The sequence below is a fragment of the Pimephales promelas genome, chromosome 16, assembly GCF_988280905.1.
Source record: "Pimephales promelas chromosome 16, fPimPro1.hap1.1, whole genome shotgun sequence".
Lineage (NCBI taxonomy): Eukaryota > Metazoa > Chordata > Actinopteri > Cypriniformes > Leuciscidae > Pimephales > Pimephales promelas.
In genome coordinates, this window is record NC_142784.1 from 2385377 (window position 1) to 2401584 (window position 16208).

General features: G+C 42.1%; 1 protein-coding gene and 1 long non-coding RNA gene across 2 annotated transcripts; both read right to left on the reverse strand.

The window, feature by feature from the left end:
• Positions 1-1800: 1800 nt before the first annotated feature.
• On the reverse strand, positions 1801-13485 carry rabgef1l (RAB guanine nucleotide exchange factor (GEF) 1, like). The gene is made up of 9 exons (XM_039654096.2): positions 13325-13485; positions 12375-12551; positions 12151-12290; positions 9343-9506; positions 9135-9216; positions 7652-7784; positions 7391-7482; positions 3359-3615; positions 1801-3259 (listed from the first exon to the last, which is right to left on the reverse strand). Exons 2-9 carry the CDS (start codon positions 12548-12550, stop codon positions 2915-2917), a joined length of 1389 nt encoding a protein of 462 aa, XP_039510030.2. The 5' UTR covers position 12551; positions 13325-13485; the 3' UTR covers positions 1801-2914.
• On the reverse strand, positions 10329-11598 carry LOC148971926 (uncharacterized). The gene is made up of 3 exons (XR_016146786.1): positions 11423-11598; positions 10677-10728; positions 10329-10509 (listed from the first exon to the last, which is right to left on the reverse strand). It is a non-coding gene; the product is annotated as an uncharacterized LOC148971926 (long non-coding RNA).
• Positions 13486-16208: the final 2723 nt, after the last annotated feature.

Consider the following 16208-nt stretch of genomic DNA (forward strand, 5'->3'; position numbering starts at 1 on the left):
TAATAATTCAGGTTTGTTTATCAGTACCGTAGCAACGCTCAACTTCCGCTGGAATTGTCGGATAGGAACCGTCCGTAGCTTTTCGCAGGAGTTCAAATTTTTGAACGCATCCGGATGACCAACGGACACGATTTTCTTCGCACCGCACTCGGTCGGACCCGTTTCGGACCCATTCGCATGCGGTCTGCGAATCTCCATAGGAAATGAATGACTTCCGGTCGTTTCGCAGCCGCATCGGAGTTGATTTCAACTGCCAGTGTGAAGGCGGCGTGAAAGATCTAGACAAGTGTGGCCATACCTGTCAAGTATCCCGTTTTGGCCGGGAAAGTCACGTATTTTACCCTTCTTTCACGCCGTCCTCCCGTGTTAGTATTTTCCCGTAAACCTCCCGTATTTTAACCTGTGTTATTAAAGTATAATAATACCCCCGAGCTGATTAAAAGAACATTCCCAATCTGAGCTCTGTCACTTGCCTCGCGATATTGAGGTGAGGCCGCGAGGTCAGATGATGAACTCTATGGTGACAACGCGAGGGAAACAAAGAGGAGTAGGGTGGGGGACAGTCACGCGTTTTGTAACTGCGACTTTTGCATCTCACACGGGGGAAGGAATGATGTGTTAGCACAAGAAATTGTGTTTAGCATTGGAAAAAAGATTGTTGCTGAGAATAGTATGACGCTAGACAACACATAGAGATACACAACAGAACTGCTCTACTCTCATGTAAAAATTAACCACTGTGGCCCAGCCCACAAATACACTCCTTCCAAAACAATCTTATATGTTAAGCCCGCCCGCCGACTCTATACACGATGTGATTGGCCCTACCAGAGTTGGGTTTTTCCAGCTAAAACGTCTATGGAGAGTTGCTAGACCACACTTTGCTGCAAAATAATTTTTGCTGCCGCTAGGGTGCGTCTAGATTTCTAGGCTAGTTTCTGCCTGGATGAAGGAGTGTCATCTACAGCTCAAGCTTGCAAGGACAGAGCTCCATGCAATTGACCTATAGCTAAACCACGCCCTCAAACACGATGAGCCAATCACAGTGCGCAGCTAAGTTTTTTCTTGTTATTTTAAGTTTAAAATGGTCAAAAAGTGTGCATGGGGTACATGCAACTCCGACACTAGCTTCCTGAGAGGCTGGGTGGCATTGTGTATTTTTTTACCCTTTACCAAGCCACATCTCAACCGAGATAAGTGTCTGCTCTGGATTAAGTTATGCGGCAGGTTTTATCGTAGTTTTTGTAACTACGATAAAACCTGTTGGAAAGCATCTTTAGCAGTGATTTGACCCCAGACCACTCGGTGGGTTTCACATCTTTGTAAACTAAAGTTTAATGTGTTTTATGAATGATTGTTCCAGTGGATATAGACAACCATTGTGTAGATTTGGGGGTGCCAACACAGAAACCTGAAATTCTCAGGACAGCAGCATTTGTCCAAATTTCAATCTTAACCGTTCTATTTCATCAGAAACAATCTTAAAACAGGGCTTTAAGTGTCAAATACCGAACTAACCCTTTAAGTAAACAATTTAAACATGCTGTAAAAAAAATGATCTGTTGGGTATTTTGAGCTGAAACTTCACATACACATTCTGGGGACATCAGAGACTTATTTTACATGTTGTGAAAAGGGGCATAATACGGGACCTTTAAATATTACCATCTCTAATGACTGGAGAAGCAGATATGAAAATGAGGTGACAGATCATGTGAAACGATCAGTCATTACAGGTACTCCACTCAAATGAACAGAAAGAGAGAGAAATGGAGCTGGAGATCAAATCAGACACCAGTGTTTTCTGTTCCTTCAGTAGCTCATTTTATTTGTGATTTTTAAATAGCATATTTTGGGCTCCATACCAAGATCATTTAGATAAATAAATGAGGTTACAATCTCTTCACAATGGGTCATTACATGTTTAACTTTTGCATGCATAAGCAATATTTTTCATAGAACAAGTGGTCAAAAGGTAGCTTTAAAATAAGTAATTGTTTAACTCTCTAAATCATAAAACTTGTTTTGTTTTTTTTATTCTGTAACAGCATTTCTTAAAAGTTAAATATGCAGAAAATAAATATTTGATTATATATATATATTTTTTACCATGTTTAGATTAATTTGTTATATTAATTAAAGCCGGTGCCTATTAAATTACACCTGGGACTCAAGCTTTGCCTGTAGCCAAGTACTGTTCGATCAATCCTAGCATAGCCATGATCATAATAACATCACATGATCACAGTGACCAATCCTAGCATAACCATGATCATAGTAATATCACATCACAGCATGTTTGAGTGACAGGGCAGATGTATAATCCTAAACCACACCAGTTCTGTCCTTGTTTTTCCACTCTCAGTTCAAGTGACCAAGAACGCCAATAATAAAGGCCAGGAAACTTGAAATAAAAAACGGAAATAAATAATACTACTCTAATAAGTTATGTATTCTCATACTTCAGTGGCTGGCATAAAGCATTAAAAACAGTGGAAAAAAACGATGAATCATCTGTCTAAATTCACACTCAATAACAAGTGATCATAAATCTAAATAAATAAATCAGAGCGAACCTCCAATCAAAACATTCCCAGAATGAACAAAACAAGAAGAAATATAAATAATAAAGAAATTAAACTTGTGTTTGGGACTGTTAAGATTTTTTGGCATTGTAACATAATTTTCTCATGTCTCATTCTCAGTAGTGATGCAATATTTATATTTACACAAATCAAAAACCACCCTGATGTATAAATACTTTATAATGTCGCCTAATATTTTTCTCACACAATGACGCAAGAAAATCGCAAAGGTCATAAAACTATACTTAAAATTCTGCACACGCCAGCCGACCCCCTTCAGAAGTGGATCCAGACACTCACCGTGGGGGAGAGCGGCCCGTGAGCGTCAGCTAGCTGGCGAACCTCTGCGGCTGCAGCGGAGGAGGCAGGCTATCGCCGCCGATGTTGTCCGAGTCGATGGTGGAGGGGGCCGAGGCGTGTGTCCGGACAGGAGCCGCATCCAAAATGCCCATTACAGAGAGTTCCTGGCCCTCGCTCCACTCGATGAGGTCGGCCTCCTCCGGCCTGCGTTCCCCTGCCGTGCCGCTCGCGGAGCCGTTCTGTGAGCTGTGGCCAGACGAGGAGGCCTTGGGACCCGCTGGAGACGCAGAACCAGACATGTAGAGCTCAAAGTCCTCCTGGCTCAGGTTCAGCGACTGCGCGTCCAGCTTCTCGATGAACGCCACGGCACAGCACTGCAGCGTGATCACAGAAACACCCGTGATTCTGGAGCAAACACAGCAAGGCGACACTACACACTGGTGCTTCTAGTGGCGTGACCTGTGAACTCTTACCAGGTTAGTGAAGTAGTAGCCGTCCTCGCCGCTCATGATGCGGCTGGGGTTGCAGTAGCGGGTGATGTACTGGATGTTGGAGTGCAGTCGGGGCGGGTTGGCCTTCAGCACGATGTAGACGAGCGCGGGCAGGAAGTCGTCCGCGGAGGCGGCAGCTTTCACACTGCCCTGGACGGCCGTCAGGATGCGTTTACTACACCGGGTGACGCACGCCAGCTTCTCCTTGGGAACCTTCCTCGAGTCCAAGTCGATCAGGTCTATTCACAAAAACATCATACAACTGTCAGCATTTCATTTATTCCTGTGATCAAAGCTGAATTTCAGCATCATTACTCCAGGCTGCAGTGTCACATGATCCTCCAGAATCCATGATTAAATAAAAGTATGGATTTCTTTGTATTTCTTTTATGTGTAATGGTACAAAAGCTTTCTATTTTAGATGAATGCTGTTTTTTTGACTTTCCACTCATCAAAGAATCCTGATTTTCTTTAGGGTGCAAAAATGTGTCAACATTTCCTTAAAGGCACAATATGTTCGATTTTTAGATTTAAATATCCAAACGCCAAAAGAACAGTGTTATTTTGTTGACCTGTGCACTTACATTAGAGATGCGCGGATGGGCTATTACTTCATCCGCAACCACATCACAAAACTCATAACCCGTCCGCCATGCATCCGCACCAACGTTTTTGACCCATTTGGGCGATACAAGGCGCGGAGACTAGAAACAGGGCTTGACATTAACTTTTTGAGGCAAGTAAATTTCGGTTTCACTTGTCCATGCACAAAAGTCACTTGTCCGGGTAAAGATTTATAATTTTATCTAGGGCTGCACGATTTGGGGAAAATGTCATATTGCGATTATTGACGTCAATATTGCGCTTGTGATATGCGATTGCGATATAATAAACAAATGGTTTCATGAGTCAACTTGTTTGGTTCTAAACCAAATGCACACACAGATTAGTGGTGATTCTGAAATTAGCAATAACAACTAAATGATTGATAACACCTATAATGATCAATAAGCCATTGATGTCTGGTCTTACAGGTAGGACATATACAGAAATTGAATAAAGTTCTCAAACAGTCTGCGCTACATAAATTATACATAGACTACTCCTTATTAAAGCTACACAAGTTATTTAGTCAAGAGCAGTGAGTAATTTTCCCTGTTCCCTTTGTTCTTTCATTAACTTTACTGACTGAACGCTTTATTGGTAGCTGGCCCTTTAAGAGCAGCCGCTGTGGAGACGCGGATCTCACACGCACGTCATTCTCTCACGAGTCACAACTCTTTATGTCCATCATAAGACTGCTCTAATGTTATGAAGATACTCGACAAATGACATTTTGACTTAATTGTGTGTGTTGTTGATGTTCGTTCGAGCGCGAAAGAGAACTTCTGTGCATGCGCATTATACTGGCGCGCGTCTTTCTGTGAGTCACATTCAGGACATTCACAGGCAGCGCGAAAAATGTGTTTGTTTCAAATCGGTAAAATCAAATCTGTAAAATAGACGTAACGAGTGGTACATAACGTGAAGTAACATGGCATTTTATTTTGTTTGAAATTTACGTTAACTTGTCCGGTCGGACAACTAATTTTCTCTTCTACTTGTCCTACAAAAAGTCCACTTGCCCCGGACAAACCTTAATGTGGAGCCCTGTAGAAAGCTCTCGGAATATCAGCAGTGAACTCAGTCTCCGATCGGCACGCAGGGACAAAAATAAATAAATTAAACCCAGACAGCAAACTGACATTGAATCAACGTGGAAACGACGTCTCTCATGACATTGAAACAACGTTGATTTTGCTCATCGAATTAACGTTGAACCAACATCAGACGCGGCATTCTTCAAAGCTAAATGAAAATCGAAAATTGGTTTGCTTTCATAACGTTGAAACAACGCGTTGATTTCAAGTTGATTTTCCGTTAGTTTTGAAAGAATGACGCGTCTGACGTTGGTTCAACGTTAATTCGATGAGCAAAACAATGTCAGATCAACGCTGTTTCGATGTCATATTTCCACGTTGATTCAACGTCAGTTTGCTATCTGGGAACGCACTTCGGCAAACCTGACTGTGGCGAGGGGGGCGTGATTTTGCGAATTCTGTAGCGGGAGAGAAAGGACGGAGCCGCGCGGTGAGTGAGTAGGTCAAGTGCAGATGATAAAAAACACCTGTGTCTGATTGCAGTAATTTTCTGTGGAGAGACCGCATATAAACGGCGGCACGAGGCTACTGCAACCGAGACTGAGAAGCAAGTGTTGGATCGCGTGTTTTGTTTATGGTGGCGAATGCGCTAGTGTGTGCCTCGTTTCTTTTTGTTTTTCTGAATAAACGCGAGTCCCAGTCACGCCGACCCGGTCTTCTTCCTTCCACACACTCTGAACCTCTTCACACTGACCTTATCTGATAGGCTACTGTACAATATTTTCATTGTAGCCTAATAGAAAACGCATTTTGGCACATCATTTGGTTCAACCGCCCGCCCGAATTTAATTTAAATTTTTTTTTTTTGTCACGTCATCCGCCCGATCCGCGGTTTATCCTCGGAGTCCACGGCTGTAACCGCCAACCGCACATCTCTAACTTACATATTCCTAAATGTTTCCAAAAATGTTTAAATCCACAGAAATCAGCTATTTTAACCAGTGTTACGGACCGTGTCCTTGCGTCGCCTGTCAGTAGCTGTGTTTCCATTACCCTTCAAATTGCGCCAAATGAAATTGTGAGGTGAAAATACGTCAAATGGAAACACGTCAATTTCGCAAAAACTCCCATATATCACAACGTTTTCACGCTTGAATTTTGTGGTTTTTTAGGCAGTTCGATAAAGGAATATTTCACTCCATTTTTCCACATTTATAGTCACCTGACGTACGCAACAGTCGCTCACTCTTTATAGAGGGCGAGCTGTGTTTGGACAGAAGACGAGACCGAGTTCTTCATTAAACTCATAAGGCGAGACACTACAGGTGAATAGGGTAATTTTTTTAACTAGCAGATATCACCATGAAACTTTCCCAGTTGATTACCAACATTAAGATGAGAAAAAATATATATTACAAGTTTAAATATGCAAATGAGGCATTATCTAATTAAATATGCATATATTTAAAAAAAAATTGGATAAAGCCAGGTTCAAAATTCTTTTTTCATTCTGTTCACATATTAGATGAGAAAAAAATTACAGAGCGATTTATGGATATCTGCTTTTATTATCCTGTAAATCAGAATATACTGCCAATTGCCTTAAAAAAATGATATTCGCCATGTTTTTTGGAATAAAATGTTATATAAATCAGGCTAGGAATAATATATTTACAAATCCCTCTGTAAATGTCTTCATAATATAACTAGGTACAAGACTGGAAAGTTTGGTGTGTATATAGGTGCTACTGAAGTGGAGATTTCGGACTTGGAGTATGAGAGAAAAGTCATTTTGAGAAAACTGGCTTTAAAGATTTAGCATCAGCCAATGAGATCGCGCATTTAGAGTTAAATCCCCCCTTTTACTTTCACGATTGGTTGCTAATAAAAAGGAAATTACCATATTTGGATCTGACAGCGTTGTACAGGAGAAAGAGAGCTTTCTAACGGTGTGTGCGATGACAGGGTGCAAATCGCGATCTCGGAGCAGCAGGATGATTTATAACGACAACTTTTGAAGAATTTATGAGAAATCTACAGACGCAAACAGACAAAGTGTAGTAAAATAAAGACCTAAATGTGTATTTCAGACTTTTTTTCATCACAAGTCTGAAAGAAGACATGTTATTGAAGACAAATATCCCAAAATCTCAAAAATTGACCAGTGAAAAAAACAACAATGTTTTTGCCTGCCGTGTCTCCGTCGCCATGACTTAATGGTTAATGGAAACGCCGTCATTTCACAATAGTTTTTTAGTTTAACGTAAAATCTGTAATGGAAACGCATTCCATTTATATGTTATAAAGTCTGTGTTATAAAGCGAGTTTCCTCCTAAATCTGCTGGTGTCAGCAGTGAGTGTGTAACGCCTGTACCTGTTATGGCTCTCTCCACACTGTCCGATACTTTAGGGATCTGCTCGTCCAATGGGACACACAGCATCGCAATGGACACCCAGTGCAAAGCCCTGAAACATACACACACACACACACACACACACGACAGTGTTAAACTTTACTCTTCTCATTTTGGCTGTCCCTGAACCCCTGGCTCTTTTTTATTCTTAAGTAAATGTTTAAAATATATAAATAAATAAATAAAAATAGCGAAACCAAATCGGGCCGGCTCCAGCGCACCTGATTCTCTTGCGGATGACCAGGTCCTTCTTCTCGTCGTCCGAGTGCTCGGGGCAGAAGAGCTGCTCATACAGGCGGCCCATCACATAGCGCTCCACCTCCTCCATCACAGTCTCAATCACTTCTGGAGAGCCTGAGCACACACACACACACACACACAGCCGTCAGAGAGATGTGCATGTGAATATGGAGAGCAGGGCTGGGTAAACTATGGCAGTGTTGGGAGATCAGCATTGGCAAGAGAGCTGTACGTGTTTCATTAAGATAGAGTCCCTCACATCTACATCACACAGCCCGCTTCATCCCCAATCAGTTTATCCCTTAAAGGGTTAGTTCACCCAAAAATGAAAATTCTGTCAGTATTTCCTCACCCTCATGTTGTTCCAACCCCGTAAGACCTTCGTTCATCTTCGGAACACAAATTAAGATATTTAAGATATTAAGATCGCTCCTGCATACTAGTCCATAGGCTTCTTGAGGGAATGACTCTTGATGGCATAGAAAAGTCATTAAAGACATCGTTAAAATAGTCCAAGTGACTACAGGGGCTCAATCTTAAGTTTATCAAACGACGAGAACACTTTTGTGCGCAAAAAAACAACAAAAATAACGACTTTATTTCAACTATTGGTTTATTTCTCCCTCTGCGCGAGTCAGGTTACTAGTTTAATAGCGTAAGCTTCTGTTATTGTACGTCACACGCATCACACACACATGACCAGCGTCGGCCAATAGTGAGCCTACGTGTGACGTAGCTCTACGCAATCACACTACGTTAACTGACTACAGGCTCATGGAGAAGGAAGTGAATAGTTGAAATAAAGTCGTTATTTTTGTTGTTTTTTTGCGCACAAAAGTGTTCTCGTCGTTTGATAAACTTAAGATTGAGCCCCTGTAGTCACTTGGACTATTTTAACGATGTCTTCAATTACTTTTCGAGGACAGCAAGAGCCAGTCCCTCAAGAAGCCTATGGACTGTATGCAGGAGCGATCTTAATATCTTAAATATCTTAATTTGTGTCCCGAAGATGAACGAAGGTCTTACGGGGTTGGAACAACATGAGGGTGAGAATTTTTGGGTGAACTAACCCTTTAAAACCCATCTTTGATCACCAAAATTACACATTTAAAAGTTGCTTTCTTGAAAATATGTCTTCTTGTCTTAAAATATCTTGAAAGTAACTCAACACCCTTGCCTCATTTAGTATGCACAGTTCTATGAATATGCAAATGAGGCCCGTCTCCACTTAGCTCTCCACAGAAACGTTCAGCTCAAATAAACAAGCATCACGATCAATGTGATAATCAATGTTTAACTCGGTATCCGGACACACACTGATGCGCTACGGCATTCACACAAACACAGAGTGGGAGGTTTGTAGGATCACACCGCAACATTATTTAAAGTCTCTAAATTTAAAAACTTTAAAAAAAAAAAAAGGTTTGTGACAGGTTATGTTATGCTGGATTTAGCATGTCGCACCTTTAAAGTTGGTCTGTAGGTATTCAGACATGTTTTGATAGAAATCCTGCACAGATTCTGAGAGATCGTCACAGACAACAGCCTACAACGCAAACACAAAACAAACACACATGAAGATCAATAACAACTACACGCTATGGTCTGGATGAAGCCGACAGTATTGTGTAGCAATAAAAAACAGTGGGAATATGACTGTGGATGTTTTGACCTTCTTGCGTGCGATATTCTCCGTGAAGGTATGGCACTGCCTGAAGATGTCATATCCCGGTCTCTGGAAGGGCTTGAGGAAGTCGATGAAGGTCTGCGTGACGTGGTCTGACTCTCGGCCGAGGGACGAGCTGTGGCTCGCGGGCGTCTGTGCGGCTCCTGCGTCTGTCAACGACATTACAGTCCAGTTCATTCTGACTGACTCCAGAACAGCACGCATGAGGCGGTGTGTGCCCCCTGTGCCGGGAGCTGTGGCACAGGGGCAGCTTGTTTTTGTTCACCCTCTAAAAGTGACGATTGTGACGTGCTATAATCAATGACCTGTCGGGTATTTTGAGCTAAGACTTCACACACACACTCTGGGGACATCAGACTTGTTTTACTCCTTGTGAAAAGGGCATTATTGGCCTGCTTTAAAGGGTTAGTTCACCCAAAAATGAAAATTCTGTCAGTATTTACTCACCCTCATGTTGTTCCAACCCCGTAAGACCTTCGTTCATCTTCGGAACACAAATTAAGATATTTAAGATATTAAGATCGCTCCTGCATCTTCTTGAGGGAATGACTCTTGCCGGCCTCGAAAAGTCATTAAAGACATCGTTAAAATAGTCCAAGTGACTACAGGGGCTCAATCTTAAGTTTATCAAACGACGAGAACACTTTTGTGCGCAAAAAAACAACAAAAATAACGACTTTATTTCAACTATTCACTTCCTTCTCCATGAGCCTGTAGTCAGTTAACGTAGTGTGATTGCGTAGAGCTACGTCACACGTAGGCTCACTATTGGCCGACGCTGGTCATGTGTGTGTGATGTGTGTGACCAGTGGCGGTTCTAGGATTTTTCTGTAACAGGGGCCATTAAGGGGCCAGATGTTACAATCAGGGGCCAAGTACAGGGTACATCCATGCACACAAAATAATTTATTCAGTACGGTGCAAATACAGTTCGGCAGTTATTAATTTTTAAAAAAAATGTGCCAGTAAAGTTCTTAATGATTTTTTTTATTTATTTATGGATATAAGGCTGCTCCAAACACAGAATACTGCAGCCACGTAAAGTCTTTTGCCAGGTCTCAATGAATGCTCTCTTCCTGTTCCCATGCTGTGTCTTGGGGTAAACCTTGAGGACAGGTTGCACTGGACCATCTGCTCTGGACTGGGAAATGTCTGGAGAGAAGCAAAAAAAATAGATTTTTTTTATAACTTCTTTCTGAATTCGACATTTTAAGTTTCATAATCATGTTGTCGCTTATAAACAGTAAATTATTGTTAATTAATGCATAATTTGTTAAATGTCCATTGACAACTTCAACAGGATGATAATATAGGCATACCATCAGGTCCAGGTGGAGCAGCACAACTTTTCTGCTAGGCACCAGGGAATGTCTACAAGAAGCAAATGAAAAACAATTAAACATAACCACTGAGTCTTCTGAAATTTATGTTAATATGAGCAGTTATATTATTGCTAACATTTCTGGTTCTAGCTGCTAGCAGAAACATCCATTTTGGCATCATTATGTTCAGACCCTCAGCAAGCAGTACACTTCTTCTCGTTGCAGTTTCATTGAATACCATTTAATACATAACATTGTGTTTCTATCATCTGGCTTTGCCTACATCATGTTTTATCTGATCTGGTGAAGAGGGGTTTGGGCTACCCTGGTCTTCAGCTGCCTGCTGGTTGATTCTGTCCTCTGACGTCCCCTTGCTTAAACCATCACTTTTAGTAGTATCATCATATATATCTATGAGTATCATGGGTTAATCTTGTAAAAAAAAAAAAAAAAAAACTCTGAATAGCTCCCTGTGTCTGTCCCTTTTTTCATGCTCACTATATCTGCCAAACAAGATAGTTAACATTATCACAAAGGTATAATTACATACAAGGCTGTTAGTGAATGCATAAACTCTCTAAAAACTCTATAACCTTTGCTAACGCTATCTTAACATGTTAACATTGCTAACAACTTTAACAAGTCTTCCACAATTAAGTTAACAAACCTAAAATAAGTAAGAGCAGCAGCTAAAATATACTTTCATATTTTAATGACAACCAACACAAGGATTTGTGACTCACCAAAAGTTGTCTCTAAGTTGGATTACTGTTTGATGGATTATGTCTCCTGTGTACAGGCAACATCACCGACGATGTTCTGGTAGTCAAAAGTTCCGATTTTGCGCATTAGTTTCAAGCACTGCTTCTTCTCCCAAATTACATTGCCACATTACTACCGCAGTGCCGCCAATTGTTTGGGGGTGGAATTACATCTGTGATCGTTGTGGAAAAATTCTCCGGTTGCTCTTCTCGTCGACGATTGATGGAAGGGGGGCCAATCAGGGGCCAATCAGATTTCAGCAGGGGCCCAGGCCCCTGTGGCCCCGCCTCTAGAACCGCCCCTGTGTGTGACGTACAATAACAGAAGCTTACGCTATTAAACTAGTAACCTGACTCGCGCAGAGGGAGAAATAAACCAATAGTTGAAATAAAGTCGTTATTTTTGTTGTTTTTTTGCGCACAAAAGTGTTCTCGTCGTTTGATAAACTTAAGATTGAGCCCCTGTAGTCACTTGGACTATTTTAACGATGTCTTTAATGACTTTTCGGGGACAGCAAGTGTCATTCCCTCAAGAAGCCTATGGACTGTATACAGGAGCGATCTTAATATCTTAAATATCTTAATTTGTGTTGCGAAGATGAACGAAGGTCTTACGGGGTTGGAACAACATGAGGGTGAGGAAATACTGACAGAATTTTCATTTTTGGGTGAACTAACCCTTCAAGATGTGATTCAGTGTGTGGTTGTACCTCTCCGCGCGGGTGTTTTGGGAGCGGGTGTGAAGAGCCTCTTCACCATGGGAACGGTGTGTGTCCTGGAGGACGCGGGCTGTGCTGGCGCCCCCTCCTGTCTGCTGGCGTACGCTGCTGCTTCCTCCTCTCTCTGTAACCTGACACACACACACACACACACAGCAGCTGAGCACAACTCAACAGAGCCAAACACACACACACACACACACGCACGCCCTCACCTCTCGGCCAGTGCCCGGTCGTCCTCGATCTGCTTGGCTCTCGTACACTGGTTCTGCTCGCGCCAGCATTTGGAGCAGTGGCCCTGCCAGACGGCGTTACCATAGTAACCGCACCCGCTCTTACACATGAGGTCCGACTGCTGGACGCTGAAGCCCCTGCGGTGCTGAGAGTTCATGCTGAAACACACACACACACACATATATGAGGTCCGACTGCTGGACGCTGAAGCCCCAGCAGTGCTGAGAGTTCATGCTGAAACACTCTCTCTCTCTCTCAGACACACACACACACACTCTGACACTCACACTCTCTCTGTCTCACGCATACACACAAGGTCCGACTGCTGGACACTGAAGCCCCTTTGTGCCTGAGAGTTCATGCTGAAACACAAACACACACAGTCTCTCTCTTTCTCTCAGACACACACACACACAGTCTCTCTCTCTCTCAGACACACACACACACACACACACACACTATCTCTCTCAGACAAACACACACGCTCTCTCTCTCTCTCTCTTACTCACTCACAGAAACACACACACACACACCCCAGTCAGTACTGTTAAGTGACAGGGCGCTGCCATTCATTCACATCAGATGATTGTAATGCGATGATTGACTCTGATTAGTCATCAATTCAATAACAGCCATGGTAACGCAACATACAAACACGAGCCACTGTTCAGTGCCACAATGTGTGAATATGCCATGATACTAAGACCATAACACACTCTCTGTAGTACCACAGTAAAACACAGTAACAATTAGTCTTATGATAAGAAGAAAATAAAGCTTCTCCAGAAAACTCTAGTGTATTTACAGTGAAATTAATAACAAGGGATTTAGCTACAGAAACATCAAGCGTAACGTTAATTATTCGCGATAAGTTCACAAGCGAGAGATATTCAGAAGTAATTATAATAACAATGATAATGTTCTGTCTTACGTGTGAAACTTGTAGAACAGGTGTGAATGCTGAAAATTGTTACTTTAAACTTTCCTTTCAAGCTCAATAGGTCACGAATAGCCAGTTTATGATCGTCATTGGTGTTTTGATCAATGTATTTGTGTTGTTGACGGAAATCCCTTCACCACCGGAAATGATGTCAGTTTATGCACGCCAGTCGTCAAAATAAAAGTCCAAAATAAAATAAAAGATTGCAGCTGCAAATATATATGGGTGATTCTTTAACTATGGTACTTTTCTTGTCCCTGGATGAAATAATAAAATCTAAAAAACATTTCTTCTTCTTTTTTTTTTTTTTCACATTTACTTCATCCTAAGGGGAACTTATAAAAAATGCACCATGGCTCAATCATTCTTTTTATTATATAATATGAGGCCTTTTATGCATTGTTTTTACTGTTTTCCCTCTGTCCCTAAGCCAGACTTTGTATCCTCAACCTTGCTTAATTCTAAATTAAATATTTAAATAATGTAGAATTCAGGTGCAAATTATAAAATGATGTCTATTTCAATTATACATATTATATATTGCAATATTTATTCACATTTTCCTATATTTTTCACAGTGGTGGAAAGAGTACTGACAAATTGTACTTAATCGTTATTTTAAGATGGTGTAGATAACCATTCACAACCTATTTACAAAAAGAATCAAAATAAAACAAGGAACCAAAACAAAAGGTAACCATATATAATTTGATAATGCAACTATTCTACCTACCTCACTTTCTAACCATTTGCCTGGTGCCAGACCCATCAGGTTTTGTATGGGCCCATTTTGCTCCACAGGACATTCTGTTTCTTGCCCTCCCATATAACATGTATCATTAAAATCAGCACAATGAATACAAAGTAAAATTCTGAGCAATGGCACTGTGAAATATAACCAAATCACTTAATTTTTACCTTTACCTTAATCTGGATATTTTAACACAGGGAAGGTGTCTGGGGAGCAAGAGTGAGTAATTGGTGGGCCTGGGTTGATTTGTGTTTGTGCCATTGTTGCAGGGTGAGGAGGATTGGCTGATGATGGAGGTGTTGCAGGGTAAGGATTGGCTGGTGATGGAGGATTGTCTGGTGATGGAGGTGTTGCAGGGTGAGGATTGTCTGGTGATGGAGGTGTTGCAGGGTGAGGATTGGCTGGTGATGCAGGTGTTGCAGGGCGAGGAGGATTGGCTGGTGGAGGGTGAGGATTGGCTGGTGATGGAGGTTTGGCAGGGTGAGGAGGATTGGCTGGTGATGGAGGTTTGGCAGGGTGAGGAGGATTGGCTGGTGGAGGGTGAGGATTGGCTTGTGATGGAGGTTTGGTTGATGATGGAGGTGTTGCAGGGCGAGGAGGATTGGCTGGTGATGGAGGATTGGCTGATGATGGAGGTGTTGCAGGGTGAGGATTGGCTGGTGATGGAGAATTGGCAGGGTGAGGATTGGCTGGTAATGGAGAATTGGCAGGGTGAGGATTGGCTGGTGATGGAGGATTGGCAGGGTGAGGATTGGCTGGTAATGGAGAATTGGCAGGGTGAGGATTGGCTGGTGATGGAGGATTGTCTGGTGATGGAGGTGTTGCAGGGTGAGGATTGGCTGGTAATGGAGAATTGGCAGGGTGAGGATTGGCTGGTGATGGAGGATTGTCTGGTGATGGAGGTGTTGCAGGGTGAGGATTGGCTGGTGATGGAGAATTGGCAGGGTGAGGATTGGCTGGTGATGGAGAATTGGCAGGGTGAGGATTGGCTGGTAATGGAGAATTGGCAGGGTGAGGATTGGCTGGTGATGGAGGATTGTCTGGTGATGGAGGTGTTGCAGGGTGAGGATTGGCTGGTGATGGAGAATTGGCAGGGTGATGATGTTTGGAAGGGTGAGGAGGATTGTCTGGTGAGGGAGGTGTTGCAGGGTGAGGATTGGCTGGTGATGGAGGATTGTCTGGTGATGGAGGTGTTGCAGGGTGAGTATTGGCTGGTGATGGAAGTGTTGCAGGGTGAGTATTGGCTGGTGATGGAGGTTTGGCAGGGTAAGGATTGGCTGGAGGAGCAGGAGGACTGAGAGGGGTTGATGGGATCCATTTTTTGTAATCTGAGGCTCGGGCTCCACATAATTTATTAAATGATGATAAATGTTGAATTTCAACTTTTTCTTCCCTTTGGTTGAAATCACATCATTTTTGCCTTCTATGTTAATGATAGTAAATGGACCGAGTATGTCTGGGTCCATTTTCCACCCTTTCTGTTCTCCTGTCTCACATTCCTAACCAACACTTTATCCCCAGCCATTAAGTTGTCCTCCTACCCTTTTTCCATCTTTCGTTTCCGTACTTTCTCTTGACTCTTTGTGATGTTCTGTTTGACAACTTCCATTGTCTCCCTCCGATCTCTCAACCCCTTAAGCCAGCTGCTCACTTGCAACTATTGCTTCCATCTTTCATGACAGATCTAAGATATTCACAATAATTATTCACATCAAGATCAAGTGTCAGTAGAAAAACAAAAAAGACAAACCACTAACCTCATAATCCTTTGGTGCCTAACATGGATATGCATCTCTCCCAAACATTAAATATTATGGGGAAAACTGTGTTTTTAATAGTTCAAATGTTTTTTTGTTCTTAGTGTGAACATTGTTGCATTTAGATGCAGGTGCCATGTTGATGGATTTTCCCCAACCATTTTTTTTCAGGCTTCTGGACAAACATTAAATGTTCAAAAACTACAGAACATGTGCCTGTACACATGTTCACATAAATTACATTTCAATTATGCCATTCATTCTCTGAACAAGGCCATTTGTCTAGGGATGATAATGAGAATACAGACTCCAGGTGATGCACAGTCTCTCACACAGGCTAAAATTGACCTTTGAGGAAAAAAAAAAT

Coding starts and splice junctions, on each gene's coding strand:
- rabgef1l (XM_039654096.2), bottom strand. CDS start 12,550: ATGAACTCTCAGCACCGCAGGGGCTTCAGCGTCCAGCAGTCGGACCTC. Junction 9,507..12,150: donor CAAAACACCCGCGCGGAGAG/GTACAACCACAC, acceptor TGTCGTTGACAG/ACGCAGGAGCCGCACAGACG. Junction 3,616..7,390: donor TGTGGAGAGAGCCATAACAG/GTACAGGCGTTA, acceptor TTTTGTGAATAG/ACCTGATCGACTTGGACTCG.